At 43.7% G+C, this 18,673-nt stretch overlaps 1 protein-coding gene across 1 annotated transcript in view; it reads left to right on the forward strand.

Annotated features, from left to right (window-relative positions):
* Window positions 1–18,673, forward strand: part of Plxna4 (plexin A4) — a 455,563-nt gene that overhangs the window by 270,131 nt on the left and 166,759 nt on the right. Inside the window, exon 4 of the mRNA XM_060380221.1 lies at window positions 15,201–15,332. Within this exon, the coding sequence (XP_060236204.1) occupies window positions 15,201–15,332 (132 nt within the window). The remainder of the gene's footprint in view (window positions 1–15,200; window positions 15,333–18,673) is intronic.

The raw sequence follows: 18,673 nt of genomic DNA on the forward strand, positions 1-18,673 counted from the left end.
CACTTGAAAGGAGGTGGTATGATTGGCAGGGCATATTGATAGAAGACCTATTGGAAAATCCTGAGCCCACCTCTTTCTAGCTATATCTGGCATTTGGGTGTGTCATTTGGCCTCCCTGGCTCTTCATTTATTAATATATGGAACATGAATAAAAAATAACTGCCTTACCTTCAAGAGACTGTGGCTCATCCTAATGTACAAATGCTTGTTGTTCACTTGCTATACTTGATGTGAGTCAAATTGGAAAATAAATGTCAAACTGTTTTCTAAATCCCCACCCCCCCAGGGAAAGTTAATTATTTTAGACAAGAAGACTATGAAGGCAGGAACCAGCCAAATTCCCTTTTGAATCTTCCTGTCTCTGAGCAGAATTTTGCACAGTGGGTACTCACTATGGAGAGAACGGGGCAAGAGATTCCCAGGGTATATTCCCAGTAGACCAGAATAGGATTTACACCGTAGGTGCTTACTATTCAGTGGTGGAATGACCTAGATGAAAGGAAGCTCTCAGAGCCTACACCCACCCAGTGGGTAAGGTCTACACCCACCCAGTGGTGTAAGAATCTTTCTGGTCCCATCTCTCAAGCCCCAAACAGAAATGTCACTGTATTCCTAGCCCTCACAGTGCTCATCTTATGCGCCAATGGAAATGTCAGGAGGGATAGCTATGGAAGAAGCACCCAGAATCCAGCCGCATGCTTAGAGGAGCGGGAGATAAGATAATCCTGAAGTCTCTGGAACTTTTATTTATACAGTGCCTGTATAAAAGTGATCACAGCCCATTGGAGACCAAGTAAATAATCATCTGCACAGAAATACAGAAGGAGGCTGTGCAATATGAGGTGACTTATTGCTCACAGCATGACAGGCTGGTACAGCCTGAGGAAGAGCACTGGGGTTATCCCAACATATCTTTTGTGGGTCTACTGTACGTGATAGGAAATCCAATAGATAGAAGGCCAGTTAACAGATCAAAGTCAGTGGACCAAGAGGGGGAGTTTTGATGCAGGGTGTGTGTTTTGAAGGCTTGATAGAGAGCATTTTTGCAGTAGGAGAACATGGAAGCCTGTAAAATCTCCTTCAACTTCACCACTCTCACCCTCTTCTTTCCTATCACTTCCCTCTTCCCATCACCTCCCTTCCATCTCCTTGCTAATTAGAGTTGACTTTGGAGATCCTAAAAAAGCAGGAAGGAACAAGTAGCCTTTGGTGGTGCACATTGGCTTGAGGCTAACCAAATGTAGTGATCCAAGGTCTACAGAGGAGGAAAGGAACCAACCACACCCACGGCCCCCAGAGTACAAACCATTGTGTATTAAGCCTAGGCCATTATAAAAAATAAAATCTGAGGACTGCTGTGTGTGTGTGTGTGTGTGTGTGTGTGTGTGTGTGTGATGTATAGTTTTTGAAATTTGAAATTCACATTGCTTTGAGGGCAGGGAAGAAGTCCCTGAAATATTTTTTAAGTAAAATTGTAAAATTTGTACAAAGGTGCATTTCTTTAATTCCTCAAAAGTGCTTCCGACTCTGATCTATCTTGGCTTTTGTTGTGCAGTTAAACTTTCTATACATACACAAGTGCATGCATACACACATGTTTATGTAAATGTTATATATATATAATAAAGATAGATGGGTGTATGCTTATAGTAATATTAATTACATGTAGCTAAATGTAATTGTAGATATATATTCTATGTAATTTTTATAATTTGGACCTTAGAAAGCATCTAACCTTATCATTGTACAAATGATTCCTCAGGGAAATAGTGTGAGAAAAGGCCCCAGAGCTTGCCAATGTCTGGAAGAGGCCATACTCAGGTCTTCTTTCTCTTTACCACCCTCCTCTTTTCCCTGAGGCTAGCTCTCCTTCAGCAAAGCATTTGCACATTAAAAGATACTTTACTCCAATAAAAACTCATTTACTGGAAGCCAAAGGTTCTGGTCATGACATGGAGAGGATCTTTGCACAAGTGTGTCTTTCTTCCTGTGCGTCCATTTAAGTTTATGTAGACAAAATATACAGCTCATTGAAACTCCATGGCTTTGGGGAAATTATTACACTTCTCTCACACTTGTTCTCTGTACCCGTAAAGCACAAACCCTCTGAGTGCCTGACCCATTTGGGTGATGTGATGAGGGAGCAACAAGCAGATTTTAGCTCAGGACACAGCGTGCTATCAGAGCTAAACTAAAGCTGTTAACACAGGGTCTTCCTTGACTCAAACCACACAGCCACAAGTTCCTGCTCCCCAGCTCTGAAACTGTGAGGGAGAGAGGAAAGCCATGCGACACTGTATACTGCAACATAGAGATTGATGGTAGAGCCCACGACCCTTCATTCTTTCTTAATCTTAAGGCTTTGCAGCAGGAGGTGTTGTGTTTCATGAGTGAGGAAAACAAAGGTCAGAGAAGTTGACTCATTTCCTAAAAGCCATGTAGCCAGTTCTGGGCAGAGCTGTGATTGGAATTTGTAGAGCTTATTTAAGTCATTGAATTATTTAATATCTTAGGCAGCCTACTGAGATTGCTACCCTTGGTTGTCAACTTGACTACATCTAGAATTAACCAAAATCCAAGTGGCTGGGCACACCTATGAGGGATTGTTTTTTCTTAATTAAATCATTTGATGTGGAAGGCCCACTCCATTTTGAGGTGAGAAGATTCACCTGTAGTCTGGGCCACACTTTCTGGTGGAAGCCTATATAAAAGAGATAGAAGAAGATAGAAGATAGAAGTAAGCCTGCTTGCTCTTGTTCTTGCTGGGAAGTCCGTTCCTTCACTGGTGTCAGAGCCTACTTCTTCTGGATTATGGGGTATACTGAAGACCAGCTGAGACATCCAGTCTCATGGACTGAAAAACTACTGGATTCTTGAGACTTCAGTTTGTAGAAGCCATTGTTGGAATAGCTGGACTACCTCCCACAAGCCATTCCAATAAACCCTTTTTCTATGTATATTGATTCATTCTATAAGTTCTGTTCCACTAGGGAATCCTTTTTAATACACCTAGAAACTAACACCACCAGGGCATAGTAAGTGCTGGCCAAGTGGATATGATACTATTAATATGTTAATATAATATTTGCATAGTATATGTGTGTATTGATGACTGATTATTTCAGCCACAGACTCCCATGGCCCTGGTGACTTCCTGTACAATTAACCTCAGTTTTCACATCTGAAGCATGGGAGAAACAATTCCCACAGGAACAGGGATAATGTTAACGCGTTTTGCTCAGTACCTCTGAGTCCTAAGATCAATAGTGTAATTGCTGTGAAACACATAGGCCATGGTGCTACTGCATAAATAATTGTAATCACTGTGGCCAGTGACAGAGAGGATGGGTTTCCAATATCTTATTCTAAAATGCATTTCTCTGCAATTAAATCCGTGGGCTTTTGGCGGAATGAACATCCCATATATACACATAGTATTTCTTTTTTCCTTGATAGGCCCAGAGACACTTCAACTCTAGCACCTCCTTCTCCTCTAGGCTTTCCCTTACTGAGGTCAAAGGTTACCATCTGACTCGAGTCTGTCTTTAGGCCCTGCAACTGAGGGTGGGGGTAGTTAAGAGGTAGTCAAAAGAGTCTTTGTAGTATCCTAGCCATCCCCTCCCCTCTGGGTCCTGGGCCCCAGATTTCTACATCTGTGCATTCCAGCTCTGTCTGGTGACGTCATCCAGGCACAGGGATGCCCTTCTCAGATCCACAACTTGAAGTCAGGAAAGGCTCCTTCCCCGCAGTGTCTTTGGGGATAGATTTTCTGACTGTAAGCCATTCACATGCCTCTCTCCAGGCATCAAGAATTTCTATGAGCTCATTTGTAGCAATTCCAAGCATTTCTTTCTCAAGCATTTCAAAAACAAAAACAAAAAGAAAAAAAAAAAAAACAAAAAACAAGATGGGACAGAGGTTTTTCCTGGGGAAACCTACAGGAACAGGATAGAAAGAGAAACATGTGCTGGCCGATGAGATGGCACCAAATGAGGCCCACTCCAATGTAATTTGTTTCAGGACAGTAACAGACATTCTCACCATGGCATGTGCCAAGTACAAGTTTGAAGCTGAAATTGTCAACTCAAGATTGGAGTTCCTCTGATTTTTGTACTGTGAGCCCTGTAGTCAAGCATAACACAGACAGGAGGGAAGGATGGAGGCTCATGTAAGGGACCCCTACTGTGATGCACCGTGGGTGTTAGGCTGCAGGAGATGCTTCATGAGTAAGACGTGCTTGGACAGTTGCTGCAGCACATGAAAGGTGTGGATTCTGTCCTGGCATTCAGTGGAAGGAGGCGGGGGGAGGAGCCTTCTATTCTCTGTGATACCTGAGCATGGTTGCTTTCTTGTCACCTTGCTTTGTATACACACACACACACACACACACACACACACACACACGCACACACACACACCATCTACATAAGTCTCTGTATCTCATCTAGTTCAGGGATTAGCCAGTGCTTCACTGTTTTGTCCCAAATATGCATAGACTGTTCTTTGCTACACAACAGCACATACATCTGTCCCTGCAAGGCAGCCTTCATGCTCCACAGAAAAACAGCAGCTCGATGAGGCTGTGGGGAAAGGACCAGGGCAGAGCTCATCAGCAAGAGCAGATGTTGAGCTATTACACACTTGTCTGATGCTCCTGGGGTTATTATTTCTCAAGGAAACTGCAGAACAGTACCTAGGGGATGAGCAACGATTGGTCTCCCAAACTTTCCCCACAGATAGCTGGGAGCCGTATGAGAAGACAAGGACCATATTTGGCTGTGTTCCTGAGGTTCTTGGTGTTAGGAGACCTGGTGGCCCCTTAGAACAATGTGACATTAGGAGAAGTAAGCTTAGAAGGTAGTGGCAGGGTGTCTGAGAACTCCGGGACCTTTGGGGGATGTTTTCCAGTATGAATGGAGTACATATGTTCATTAGTTTATTTAGGAAGCATCTACTGGGCGACTGGTGCGTGCTGGCTGTTGGGAACCTTGCTGAGAAGCACTGTTCTGATATAGTGCCATCCACACTGTCTGTGTTCATGTGCATCTTAACTGTAACCAAGCAAGTGCATGCTCACTAGCTTCAACTTACACGCATATGCCCTTAATCCTAGTGACCAAGAGTCTTTCATAATCTACACAGTGACATCCTCACAGTGGTCTTGAGATGGGAACTATGAGCCCCATATTTTATCTGAGGATACCCAACAAATTAAACACAGGTTAATATGAGGCAAGATGGTAGGAGTATGGTTGGATCTATGACCTGCCCTTAAGTCCAGCCCTTAAACATCTACTCTGGGGATATTGACCCCTAGCATAGAAATAGAACATCCAGAAAGCATAAGAGGAGAAAAGAATAGAATTTGGAGTGAGACAGAGTATTGGTAGCTTGTTCTTAAAGGCAAACATAGTTGGGAAGATTTCACATTGAAGATGAAGTGGGACTGGTAGTTATAATATTTTTAAAATTCCTAATAGTGCCCTGAGGTCAGTTTTAGAAGAACTAACTAGTGAACTGGATAGGTTGAAGGGGAGCAGAAAGATGATTGAAGGAAAGTGTCTTAGTTGGGGTAACTATTACTGCGACAAAACTCCACCAAAGCAAACTGGGGTGAGAGGGTTTATTTGGCTTATGCTTTCACATAGCTCTCCATCATTGGACGAAGTCAGGACAGGAGCTCAGAGCAGTGACCTGGAGGCAGGAACTGATGCAGAGACCATGGAGGGGTGCTGCTTACTGGCTTGCTTCCCCTGGGAGCATACTTTCAGCATACTTTTTATAGAACCCAGAACCACCAAGTGCAAGGATTGCCCCACCTACAGTGGGCTGGGCCTTCTCCCACTGATCACTGATGGAAAAAATGTTTACAATGGGATCTCATGGAGCCATTTTCTCACTTGAGGTCCCCTTCTCTCAGCTAACACTGTGTCAAGCCGACACAAATCTAGCCAGTACAGAAGGGGAAGATGGCACAGATGAAAGGGGCACTAATTTCAAAGGCCCACTGCATCTTGGAGAGACTGGGCTTTCAGTGCTTTGGGTGGTTAATATTCCACTGTTATTGGGAAGGATGGGAGAGAGAGGGACTATGAGGGGTCTAGGTTTCACTGGGTGCTGCTCTAGGTTGATGGTAGATATATGTAGAACAACGGCTAAATGTGGAAATGATGCAGTGCAGATCAGGACACAGCTCAGAAGCTTCGGTCATGACTTGGATGAGATAGGGGTTTGGGTCCAGAGACTGGAGGATTGGAAGTGTGTGCTGACAGGTAAAGCTGGGGGTGTAAGGAGTCAAACCTGGATGGAATTTAGACAGGCCCTCTTTCCTAATCCAGATCACGCTTGGCACATCTCTACGCTGTCCCCACCTATGTGGGAACTTTCAGATTTGAGTTAGAATTTGACCATCTCAGATGAAACAACAAAAATGATGCTGCACCAGCTCAGGCTAGGCTCCACCATTTCCTGAGCCTCCAGGAGTTCCTGGGTCTCTGTAGGCAGTGCTTGCTGAGTGCCCTTCATCTTCACAGCCAAAGAGCTTGCTGTGGCTTCTCCACATTAGTCTATTCCTTATGCTAACTTTGCACAGGGCACGTTTCTGTGCGTGCAGGTGGTATGTGTGTGTTCCTGTGTGTGCACATGCGTGTGGACAGAGGTCAAGCTTCAGATGCCACCAATCTTGTTTTTCTAAAATAAGGTCTCACTGGTCTGGAAGTGGCCAAGTAGGCTGGATCAACTGTCCTACCTCATCATCATGGGACTGAAAACACGAATCACCATGCCCAGCTATTTTTATGTGTAGGTATTGAGGCTAGAACTCAGGTCTTAGTTTTTAGAAGGTGAACATTTTATTGACTGAGCCATCTCCCCAGCCCCAATTGCTAGTTTTTATTGAAACATTGTGGTTACCCCTTAATGAAATATTTTAATATTCCTGGGACATTATAATACTGACACAATATCAATAATGAAGAAGCTGTTATTTTTCTGATTTTAACATGAGCAAAGCGATGCTAGGAATCATTTAGTGGATTGTCTTAGTCCACACAGTTCCTAAGTGTCAGAGCTAGAATTCACAATGCTTGCCCACAGGCTGAAGTATCTGCCAATGTACCCCATTTCAGGTCTCAGCTCTTTCATAGTATGAGTGAGAATGGTTCATCTGCCAGGCACCAGAAGGAGCCAATGCAGGTAAAGCATGTGGCATGGTACCTGGCTTGTAGCAGGTGGTGAATTAACTAACTACCCAATTGTACTCATTTTCTGGGAGTGGGAACAGTCTGTCTGGGCTCCCGTTTGAACAGAGAAACATGAGAAATGGCCATCCAAAGCTTGTGAGGGAAGACTGCTCAGGAAAAAAGGTGCCCAATAGCACCAAGCCTTTAACCCTGGAAACCTGTCACGTAGGCTTCTGATGCATCTCTGGGACAGGGGGAACCAGGAGACAATTTTAAAATATTCTGCAATTTAAATTTGTCACTCTGAGCCTTTTCTGATCCTTGCTTTCTATCAATCTTGTCAACTTTGCTTTTCATTTCTTCAGATTCCCTACCCTCTATAGCTGGAGATTTTTTTTTCTTGTGTGCACATTTGCAATTAAGAGCCATGGTCCCTGTTTTTGTTTTTTTTAATTTAGACAATACAGGGAAAAAGGATCGAATGCTTGCATAGAAGTCCTCACTCAGCCCTTTGAATGTGTGTAATGAGAGACCCGAAGGGACCGGTTTTTGCCGGCAGTGTGTGGTAATGCGGTTGTGGTGTGGGATTCATACACGCGCAGTGCCTGCCTAATTAATTGCTGTTTACAGTCTTGCTGTTCCTTTTGCGTTCTCTTTCTCCTGGCTAGAATCAAGAAATCAAAACAAAGAGGCTTCATTGTGCTATTCTGGGGCAACTTAAACAGGATAAACATGGATGCAAGGTCCAGGGCCCTTTTCTAAACCTCAAACTGGGGAGTCACAACACAGCATTTAGTAGAGTTCTCACTGACAGAGAAGTAGGGTACAACTGCCTACCAGGGCCTACATAAGAAGCGCCAGTAGCATCTTGCTTCTGGATCTTCCAGATGGAGCATCCTTTTCCATCATTGCAAAATAGGGAAGCCCGACCTCATGATGGTGAATAAAGATATCATTGGGTATTTTCATTCATTCGCTCATTCACTTATTCATCTGTTCACTCACTCATCAAACATCTGAGAAGCTGCTTTGTAAATGGTCCAAGGATTTGAAATATTCACCTCAATAGAGGTTTCTACATCCGAGCAAGCGGGCACGCCATATCCATGACAACTGAGTACAATGTAGAGCAAATTAGAGAGCACCAGGCGCTATGGGAGACGCAAAAGACGGCCAGAGAAAGCAGGTGGGAAGCGGCAGCAAGGGGCCACAGGCGATTTTTAAAACAAGCCTCAAAGAAATTCAAGGTGATACTGAGTAAGGTTTTCTCAAAAGATGTCTTTGCAGTTTGGTGCATACTGGCAGGAAGTTGGTACATAGGCCACGAGGAAAGCCTGCTCGGTAGTGGGTATACTTCAGGTGAGAAGTTGAGGCCCCAGTCCACCACCATCCAAAGTTGGCATCTCCTTCCCAGTGACAAAGAGGAAGTGAAGGATCACCATCCCAAAATGTTCAACACTGCAGCCGGCCAAAGCCAAGGTCCTAGGGCCTCATCTCAGATCTGCCTCTGTCACTGTGCCAACCTACTGCATCCTCCCCCATTCCTCCTCTTTATCAGACTTGAAAGACCTGTCTTGCATCACTTTTCAGGGCACTTCCAAAGGCTGTATTTGAACTGAGACCTGCTTCTTCTTTGGAGGCAAAGTGTGTATATATATATGTTTGTGTATATGTGTGTGTGTGTGGAGGTGTGTATGTGTGTCTGTGCATGTGTGGTGTATGTAGGCCTGTGATGGTTCTAACTGTAGCATCCCATGTAGACGTGGCTTCTCAGATCATTCATTTAACAAATGAGTACCTACTATGTTGCTGACTCTGGCATTCTGTAATATAGTTACTTTTTTCTTTCCTCTTCTTCTATAGCCTGTGTGGCAAGATGATGAGAATGTGACCAGGGCTATGTCAGCTAGAGCCTGTGGTCATCAATTGAACAAAACACCTACCTAGGATACAATGGCTCCTGATGTGATTCCCTGAGAGAATGGAAGCCCTGTAGTGTTCCTGAGGCTCATTCCTTACAAAGAGGTCCTCATCATGACTTCTGCCTTAGTAATAAGGCCAGAAAGCTGAGACAGCCAAAGGCATGCACTTGAGGTTTTTGAGAGGAAGAACCAAAGCCTGGTCCATCACCTCTATCCGTAGGCACTTTGCCTATCCCTGACTGCTCCATCAAAGCTTGATTTTGGAAACGAACTGCTGTGCATTTTACTATGTAGAGCCTTCTTCAGATTTGGGACACTTGGGCGGCCAGGCCTTAGCTCTAGCTTGACTTGGAAACTGGGTAGATCACAGCATCCTAAGAGGGAGTTCTGACCAGCCCTTCCCCCACACTCTCAGCTAGCTTTCTCTGTGCCTCTGTGTGTGAGATTTGAGGCCCCACATAGAGACTTGAGGATGGGATAAGGCATACCTCTAAGTTTAACTTGCATCCCTCCTCTTCATTGCCATTTCTGCCTTCATTTCTCTGCCTTCCAGAAAAACAAACAAACAAACAAACAAACAAACAAACAAACAAACAAACTGATTCTTATCTTTTTGTACCTCAACACAGCCCAGCAACCTGGCAGGTGTAGCACCTGTACATGGCAAAGCTGGAGGAGAATATTCAGGGAGGGCAGAAAGCAAGGAGTGCAGGGGTGGCCCACATCTTTTGAGATGAATGGCATTGTTTGCTCATTAGGGAGATTATTTCAAGCAAGACGGCAGCCAGAATGCTCTAGTGCAAGCATCTGCCTGCTACTGGGAGACAATATTTATTGTTCAAACCTTCAATGGATGTAAATAAACAGCCCGGCCCAGATAATGTTCCAATAAACAAACAAGCAGCTGCCAGGAGCTCCCTGGATGGCTGACCTTTGTGGAGGCCACCCTGCTGATGTTTCAATAGCAGTCTGCCTGGCAGCACAGAGACTCACTGAGCCAGGGATGGAGATAGGTGCCTTGCCGACTGGTGGATAGGCAGGGGGCCAGCAGGCTGGAAGGACAGGGACTGGCTGCCTAAAGAGATTCTGGGCTGGATACTGACTGGCTAGAGAAAGAGGGTAAAATAGCATGGATGCCCAGAGTATAGTGTGTGTGTGTATCCCTGCTAAGCCATGCAGAGGGAGTGGTACAGTGTGTGCTCAGTGTTATAACAGAGGATCCTGTTTGGGCCACAAACAGATGATGTTCGATTGTGAAGTTCTAGTGTGGCCTCTCCAGTTGTCAATACTGAAGTACATCTGTGTACTTGGTAGTTAGCCCATTACTATCTAATTGTCTGCCTGCCACCTTCTCACCAGCAGATGTAGCTGCTATAGCCGGAAGCCTCCAGAAGCCTGCTCCCACAGCAACTGTTTGACTGGTTGTTCCTGTGCCACAAGCAGATGTTCTATATTTTGACTATTGTCCAGGGTATCACGAGTCCTGCTGTCCAGGAGGCATGCCCTGAGTGTGGGAAGGAAAGTCTGGAGTGTGTCCAGTAGAGCCTTGCAAGTGCTAGGCTGGATTACAACTAGGGCCATGCATCTGAGCTTATTGACTCCCTTGACCTAAATGAGGCCATACCACAGGTTGATGTTTACTTCCCCTGAACATCAAAAGCATGAGGGCTGTGGAGCACGCTGTGACATACTGCAGATTACAGGTCCCTGGGAGATTCTACTATATTATGGTTGGGCAAGACCTATACCTATGGTACCCCCAAGACGATAGTCACCAAGCTAAATTCTTGGTCAAGTTAGTAAATACAAAATAAGAGTATAGATGTGGCAGCTGCCAATATAGTAGCCATTGCCCACATAGTGAACACCCAAAATGTAGATGCTCCAAATGAGACGCCCAAATTTGCTTTCATAACCTTGTACAATTGGTCTCTCTATATGTTGGCTTTAAACACAACAGACTTCTTTGTTGATCCTTTCCCACTGCTTAGGTGATCCACCAGTATCATTTACGTTGTAGAAAGTAACAGACCTTGCTTGTCTATGTTAGTACTTCCAAAGTGTTGAGGTGGCTTTTATACTGGGCTGAAGCACATCCACTGGACAACAGTCTCCTTCCATCTTACCACTGTCTTGTTGTGGCCTGGCAGTTGTTCCTGAGCTGACCTTGAACTCCAAGCATCTTTACTGTGTTTCTACATTTTAAAGAGTAAACTGAATGGGATAGCCTGTGTTCAGTTAGACTTGCTCTGCGATGCCCTGTGACATCCCACTGGATTGCTGCCTAACATTTTATTGAGTGCCCTGGGGTACTTGAAGTTGAAAATATCATCCTGGGGTCTCCTTTCTTAATTATGTCTCTTATCTTGATCATGTTTAACAACTAATAGCCTGTTGTTGGATTGCTAGAGTGTAGACTTCATTTACTCAATAATGATTTGCAGAGTAACAACCATGCCCCATAGTCTATGAGGAATGCAACAGAAGTGACTTCTGCCCTTGAGACTCATACCTGCAGGGCTTTCTCGCCCATAATAGCCCCTCCCCCACACACAGAAGACAAAGCATCTTCCTAAAGTTCTGTCTCCATTTTGAGTGTTTTGTTGTTGTTGTTAACGCTCAAAGCTTAGAATCATCTTCAAAGTTTCCTACTCCCTTCTCTTGACCAGGCATTAAAAGGAAGGAAGGAAGGAAGGAAGGAAGGAAGGAAGGAAGGAAGGAAGGAAGGAAGGAAGGAAGAAAACTATGTAAGCAACACTAGTGATTACATAGTTCTTGGTTCTATTTCTCCATGCAGAAATATATCTTTTCTTGTCCCTAAGTCATTCTACTTCTTTGGTCAAAGTGCCTGAGATCCCATGGAGGCTCATTATTTTAAAATTCCTTTTCATGTGAAGCCTTTTCAAAGGCTTTTGGAAAAACTAAATAGCTAAGAGGCAAGTGCTGATCTAGAAATGGAGAGAGACCTGGGTTCTAGTTTAACCTGACATTGGTTTTCTACTGAAATTTGGGCAAGACTCAGATCAATCCCGATTCCAGTTGCTTCATCCATAAATTGAGACATTATATAACTTTGACAGACAACATTATATAACTTTTGTGATCATCAGATGTCACTTAAGAATGCTGTGTAAGGTCTAAAACAAAAATATAAGGGCTCATTATTTTGAAAATTCACAACCTTGTCTTCATTCATATACATGATTTTCCCCAAAAGAACTGCAATTGATAAAGACATGATTCCTCCGACCGCCCCCCCCCCCCAGGGTAATGTGTGCACAGCACAGACTACTAGACAGAATGCAAATTTATATTAGCAATAGCACTGAACTAAGTGCTAGAGTTTGGGGTCCAGTGTAAGGGTTCAGTGTAGTGTGTAAATTCATAGACGCATGGACAGTGGACTTAATCAGGTCCAGGTGTGACTCCATGTCCATGTTCGCTGGACGTGTAACCACGGGCAAGTTATTGAGCCTCCTGTGCCTCATCTGCAAGCATGGGCAAAGATAATATTGGTAACAGATTTATAAGATGTAAATGCCAGATGCATTATCTATTTCATGAAGAGTACTATTCATTTGTCTAGGCAAAGTCTGGAGAGTTGGAAGCTGGTCCATTCTATTACATTTTAGAATTATTCATCAAACAGCCAATTTTATAATAAAATTTTGATTACATCTGTGTGTAGTCAGAAAATAGATATATGAGTTTTTTTTTTCTTTCTGTAGTAGATAGAGCTGTGGTCTGGATTAAGGTAGAAGAGAGATACCTTCTTAGTTGCTCTCCCACTCTGACAAGAATATGGAGTGTAGGGAAGAAAAAGGTCCAGGCTATAAAAGTTTGTCCCATTGGTATCTGTAAGATTCTTACTTTTTCCTGTGATATTTACTACACCCAGTACATCACCCTGAATTTAACTTTTAATGTGGACCAGACCAAAAGCATGGGATGGATCTTAGTTCTGCCAGCATTCCCTATGGGAGTCTATGCCAAGAGAGCTGGAGGTCAGCCAGGGTGCTCAGTGTCACTCTCTGTTCCCTCTCCAGGGATCCTCCCAGCTAGAGATATGACCACTGGCTATAACCATCATTTCACTGTCAGACTGGTTTCACATGAATTTCTGTTTTGTTATGGTTGGGAAAGTGTCTGGCAGTGTGCACACTGCTAGCTCAGCAGTGGGTGCAGAGAGGATGCTCTGGGACATTGAGGCATCTCTACTTCAGAGCTGATCATCACTCTGAAGAGCCTCGCTGGTTTTCCTGTTGTTCTTTTCATGAGCATAATGGTAAATCAGCCAAGAGGAGCCTTAATTTTATTTATTTGTTCATTTGAAAAATAAATAGTGGTCAAGTGATCAAATACTAAACACAAAATCAACTAGTATCTAAGTTCAATGAGCTTGGCAGAAATGAGGCATTCTGGTGATACAGGGTGTTAGTTGTCACCAGCTATCCCCTTCTATCATTGAGTTCCTCTGAATAACCCTTTTATTCTCCTTGATCTTCTAAGAGGTAAAAAATTACAGGGTAAAAATTAAAACGACTACATAATGGTGCCACTTAGGGTGCAATGTGTTCTTCAGGTTTTTTCTTGAATCACGGAGGTTCCCCCAGAGATGCCTTGGAGAGCTTCGTATGAGCAGCATAGAAAGTCTTCCAATCTCCCATCTCTCACCTAGCTACATCCTCAGGAGTACTTGTCCCAACTTACATAGATGGAGCCATTCACACGGGGCAGCAGGCCTGCTGATCTGTGCACTTAAATTTCAGATGACTTTAGGGACTTGGACCAGAGGCCAGATGCACTGTGTACAGCTGGAAAGCCCAAGTCTTTTCTAGCTTTATTCTCAGTGTCAGGGTGAGTGGGTGGGGCTGGCTCTTCTAGTGGTTTCCACATTGTCTAAACATTTCTAGGAAGGATTTGGGGGTGGCCCAGAGATCATCTAATCATCTAAGTATTTTTGAAACACTGAGGATTTCTTATTCCTGAGGTACATTTTCCTGTGATTTTCTTACCTTAAACCATGAACAGAACCTCAAAAGCTGTTTCAGGACCATCTCTTTTAAATCTGGAAGTATAAGCTGCTGGTTTCTACTGACCAAAGGAGAACAGAGATGTGAAACTTCTGGGTCTGAGTCCTCAAGATGCTCCTGAAGGACAGCAGTGAGATGTCTGGGTAGAAGTTTCCGTGACTAAGCCCACATCCACATATCAAAAATATTTATGCTAACAAATGTTAGCCATTCTTCTTGCTTTTCTTATGTAGGATGATCCTCTGGCCTGAAGCTGCATCATTACCCAACCCAGACCCTTCATCCTGATACCAGCACCATACTTACCTCTAAAGACTGGCACTGCCTCAGTGAGCTGATCTGAGGGCATAGAAAACCAGATGAAAAAACAGATTCTTTTCAAAGCTTAGATCATCCTGATACCAGCACCATACTTACCTCTAAAGACTGGCACTGCCTCAGTGAGCTGATCTGAGGGTATAGAAAACCAGATGAAAAAACAGATTCTTTTCAAAGCTCAGATCTGTCATTCCCCTCCCTTCTCTATGAATTTCCATCAGTAGGCCACTATGCGCTTATGTCACCTATGTCTTTGGTTTTGGATGCTAGGTTCTGTAGGCTCTCTGCCTTTCTTGGCTGGTAGGAGTATCTCTAGGCTCAAGTTGGGCTGTGAGCAATACACAATCTAAACTCACTGTAGTGGGTGGGTTGAATAAGATGTCTCCTGTAGTCTCAAACATTTGAATGCTTGATCCTCATTTGTTGTGTTATTTGGGAAAGCTTAGGAGGCCCTGCTCTCTTGGAGAAAGTATGTCATGGGAGGTGGGCTTTGAGAGTAAAATACTTTGCCTACTGCTAGTTTGCTGTCTCTGCTTCATGTTTGTAGTTCAAGGCATGTCTTCTCGGCTTCCTCCTACTCCTGCCACTGTGCTTCCCTGTCATCACAGATTCTTATTCCTCTGGAACCATAAGCTCAAATAAACTGTTCCTTGTTATATAAGTAGCCTTGGTCATGGTGCTTAATCACAGCAATAGAAAAGTAACTAAAGCATTCACCTCACCTTTCCTCGTGCTTTTCTCTGCAGATCCGGGTTGATGGGCCCAAGGGCAATGCCCTCCAATATGAGACTGTGCAGGTGGTAGACCCAGGACCAGTTCTCCGGGACATGGCCTTTTCTAAGGACCACGAACAACTCTACATCATGTCAGAAAGGCAGGTAAGGCTGTTGAGCTCTGCTTGACATTTGTCTTGCAACTAAATACTAGCCCGTGGCTCCATAGAAACCTATAGGAGGCCAGCTACAGAGAGGTGGTTTGATTTATTTGGCTCAGTGTGTTTCCTTTCAGTTATGCTGCCTGGGGACTGGGGCTGGGTGTTTTGTAACAGGAACAGAACATTTGAAATATGAAAATATCCACGAGTTTAGGACAAACCCACTGGCTTCAAAATGATGATGTGGATAGGCTCAAAACCCAATATTTCCTATTAAAAAAAATTCTCGAAGTGTAGAATCCCAAGTTCTTGGTCAGATTTCCCTATACAAAGGATAACCACCCATCAAAATCACAGTCCTGATCTGAAGAAGTTTTTGTGGTGGTAAAGATTTATTGTAGTGAGAAACCTAGGTAAGTGAGCATCATAGAAAAGCAAGACAGATGAAAGTTTAGAAAATTGTCAGAGTGGTGAAATGAGATGATATGTTGTATGCTTTGAACCCTCTTATGTACCTCCAACTTGGTGGAACCTCTAGAAGATTATATGAAAGCCAATCTATGAACAAATAGGACACAGGGATGGTGCTGGTTAAAACTGAAGAGCTTAGCAATGTTAGGGTTACTTCTGGACCTTAGTCAAATGCTAAGTAAGCAGTTTAGGGGTCCTCAGTGCAGATCAGACACGACATCCATTTATAGCAAGCAAAGGAAGTTTCCCCTGGGCAGTTTCATATAATTAAAGGTGTTTCCAAAGTCCTCTAACTCACTGCCCAGAGTGTTAATACTCTATAATATATCCCAGAACCCTAAGTGTGGGTACGCATTGCTGTTTCTCTGCCCCCTCATTTCTAGGGTGTCATATTGGAAGCTGTCCATCTAGCTCATGAATATGGATGCCTTGGCACTGAGTGTCAGAGGCAGTGGCCATGAGGGATAGCCCTCTCTCTCATTAGTCTCCGTTAGTGTGCCTGAACTCTCTGGAGGAACTTGCTGACAGACTCTAGATTGTTCTGCCTGTCCAACTCCGCAGAGTTAAGGAGATGAATTCCACATTATGCCACCCACGGTACTTGTGCATTATGTCCTGGTAGCCCACAGCTACCCCACCCTCCATAGGAGCTTGATGACATCTTCTCTCAGTGTGGGCCTCTGGATCTGCCAACTTCAGCCAATACAGGGGTTTATTGCAGTGCCCTTTGGAGGTCACCATGGCTTGGGAATGCTAAAACATTTTGTTGTGGAGTTGGATACAACTGATATGGAATGAGCAGCTGGTGGCAAATCTAGCCCCTGTCTACACTTTTTGCTTTTTCTAATGTGATTCCCCACTCCTCACTCTTTGCCTAACTCTATGGCCATAGCAGATGGGAAGGGAAATGGTTTTCCTTGATGCAATTGAATTATTTAAAGAAAGCCCAAGACTTGAATATGACATTTAACATTTCAATATGTCTTGCCTGGTCTGCAATCCAAAATTTCTATACCTGGAACTTAAAACATGGAAGGACTCTGAAAGTTGTAATAGCTAAATGACTAGTGTAAATGAACAGTTCTCTCTGATAACACCGAGCGTGAGTGGTCCTTGCCCTTTGAAGGGCCCAGCTGAAGTTTCTTGTCTCTTTTTCTCATTCATGTTTCTTGTCTCCTGTTTCCTCTCATGTGCTCTCCACCTACTAAGGGTTGGTGATGAGGCATACTGGGAACTTGATTATGGCATATTAGACAGGAAATGAAAGCAGGAGTGAGGAGGACAGAAAACCATCCATTTTGGCGTTGCTCTTCACAGAGACCCCAAATCAAAAGCAGATGTCCCATTGCCTAGGACCACACTAGTGTTCAGTGGGTTGGTAGATTCAGTGCATAGCACAGTGGTTAAGGGCACCACAACATCTGAATGTACTAGCTACTATCATCCCTGTGACCACATGCCTGACAGGAACAGATTAAAACAGATTTTATGAATTCATGTATCAAGGGATGTACTCCATCATGACAAAGAAGACTAGAGTGGGTCCATTCCTGACAACTGGAGCTTAGAGTGGCTTGCTCATATTGGAGTATCAAATAAAAAGCACAGAACTCAGGCTAGATGTGGGGTTAGATTGTAGTCCTGAAAGACCTGCTCCCAGTCATCTTTGTCCACTAGCTTGGCCCCATGTCCCAAAGAGCCTATAACCTCTCAAATCAGTGCCACCATCTGAGAACCAAGTGTTCACACACGAGCCTGTGAGGGACATTTTATACTCAAACTGTAACACCAAGAATCCACCCTGACCCTTCTATTCACTAAATGTGGTGTTAAGTAATTTCTGGAGTTCACAAAGGGTCAGCATCTCCATCTGCTATCTAACAGTCAGTGCTCCAAATATTAAGCGAGATGACATATCTATCAAGCTGAGTCATGAAATTAATCCCTGGATTTCAAGCCAGTCCTGTCCTTAACTGACTAGTGACCCTAGACACATCATTTGAGTTCCCTGCTCTGATTTGCTTTCTTTGAAACACTATATCAAAACAACTTTAGGGGGTTAGGGTTCATCTCAGTTTACAGGTTGCAGTCCGCCATTGATGGAAGCCAAGGCAGGAACTGGAGGTATAAGGTGAGGCAGGACACTAGAGGAAAGCTGCTTAGTTTGCTCTCTCTAGTTTGCTTGGCTTGCTTTCCTAGACATCCCAGGACTGCCTGATGAGGGGTGGCACTGCCCACACTGAGCTGGAGTCTTATATATCAATCATTAACACCCCTCAGAAGTGCCTCATAGACAACCATAGGCCAACCTAATGCAGGCAACTGCTCAGCTGGGTTACCTCTTCCAAGGTGACTCAAGTTTGTGTCCAGTTGGCAAATAACTAGCACATTCCCAGTCTTGGATTTATCATCTGTAACCAAGGGTAACAGTGACGAGACATTTCACTTGAGAGTTTAAATAACTCAATAGTAGCACGTACTAGTCTTCAGGTTATTATTTCTTCTTTGTGTGAGTAAAAACCTAAATATTCCTAAAGGAATGGTTACTTGCATGTCTTTCTCATTTAGAATGTAAGCATCGTGAGAATATAAATGTTGATATGTTTCGTTATCTTAATTCATGTATGACTGGGGTGCTCATGTTCATGCATTCACCAACCTCATGGGAAAGCCTGAGAAAGTTTCCCATTGGCCATATGGTGAGAGGTTCAGACAAAAGCATTCATTTTGAATGTATGCAGCATGAGAATAGAAATGTTGATGTTTTATCTTTTTAGTTCACTTACATGTCATAGCCCCCTAGAACACTATCTAACACATAAGAATGCAATACATCTTCATTAAATGGGTGAGAAAATGAACAAAGTGAGTTCC

The sequence above is a fragment of the Meriones unguiculatus genome, chromosome 3, assembly GCF_030254825.1.
Source record: "Meriones unguiculatus strain TT.TT164.6M chromosome 3, Bangor_MerUng_6.1, whole genome shotgun sequence".
Lineage (NCBI taxonomy): Eukaryota > Metazoa > Chordata > Mammalia > Rodentia > Muridae > Meriones > Meriones unguiculatus.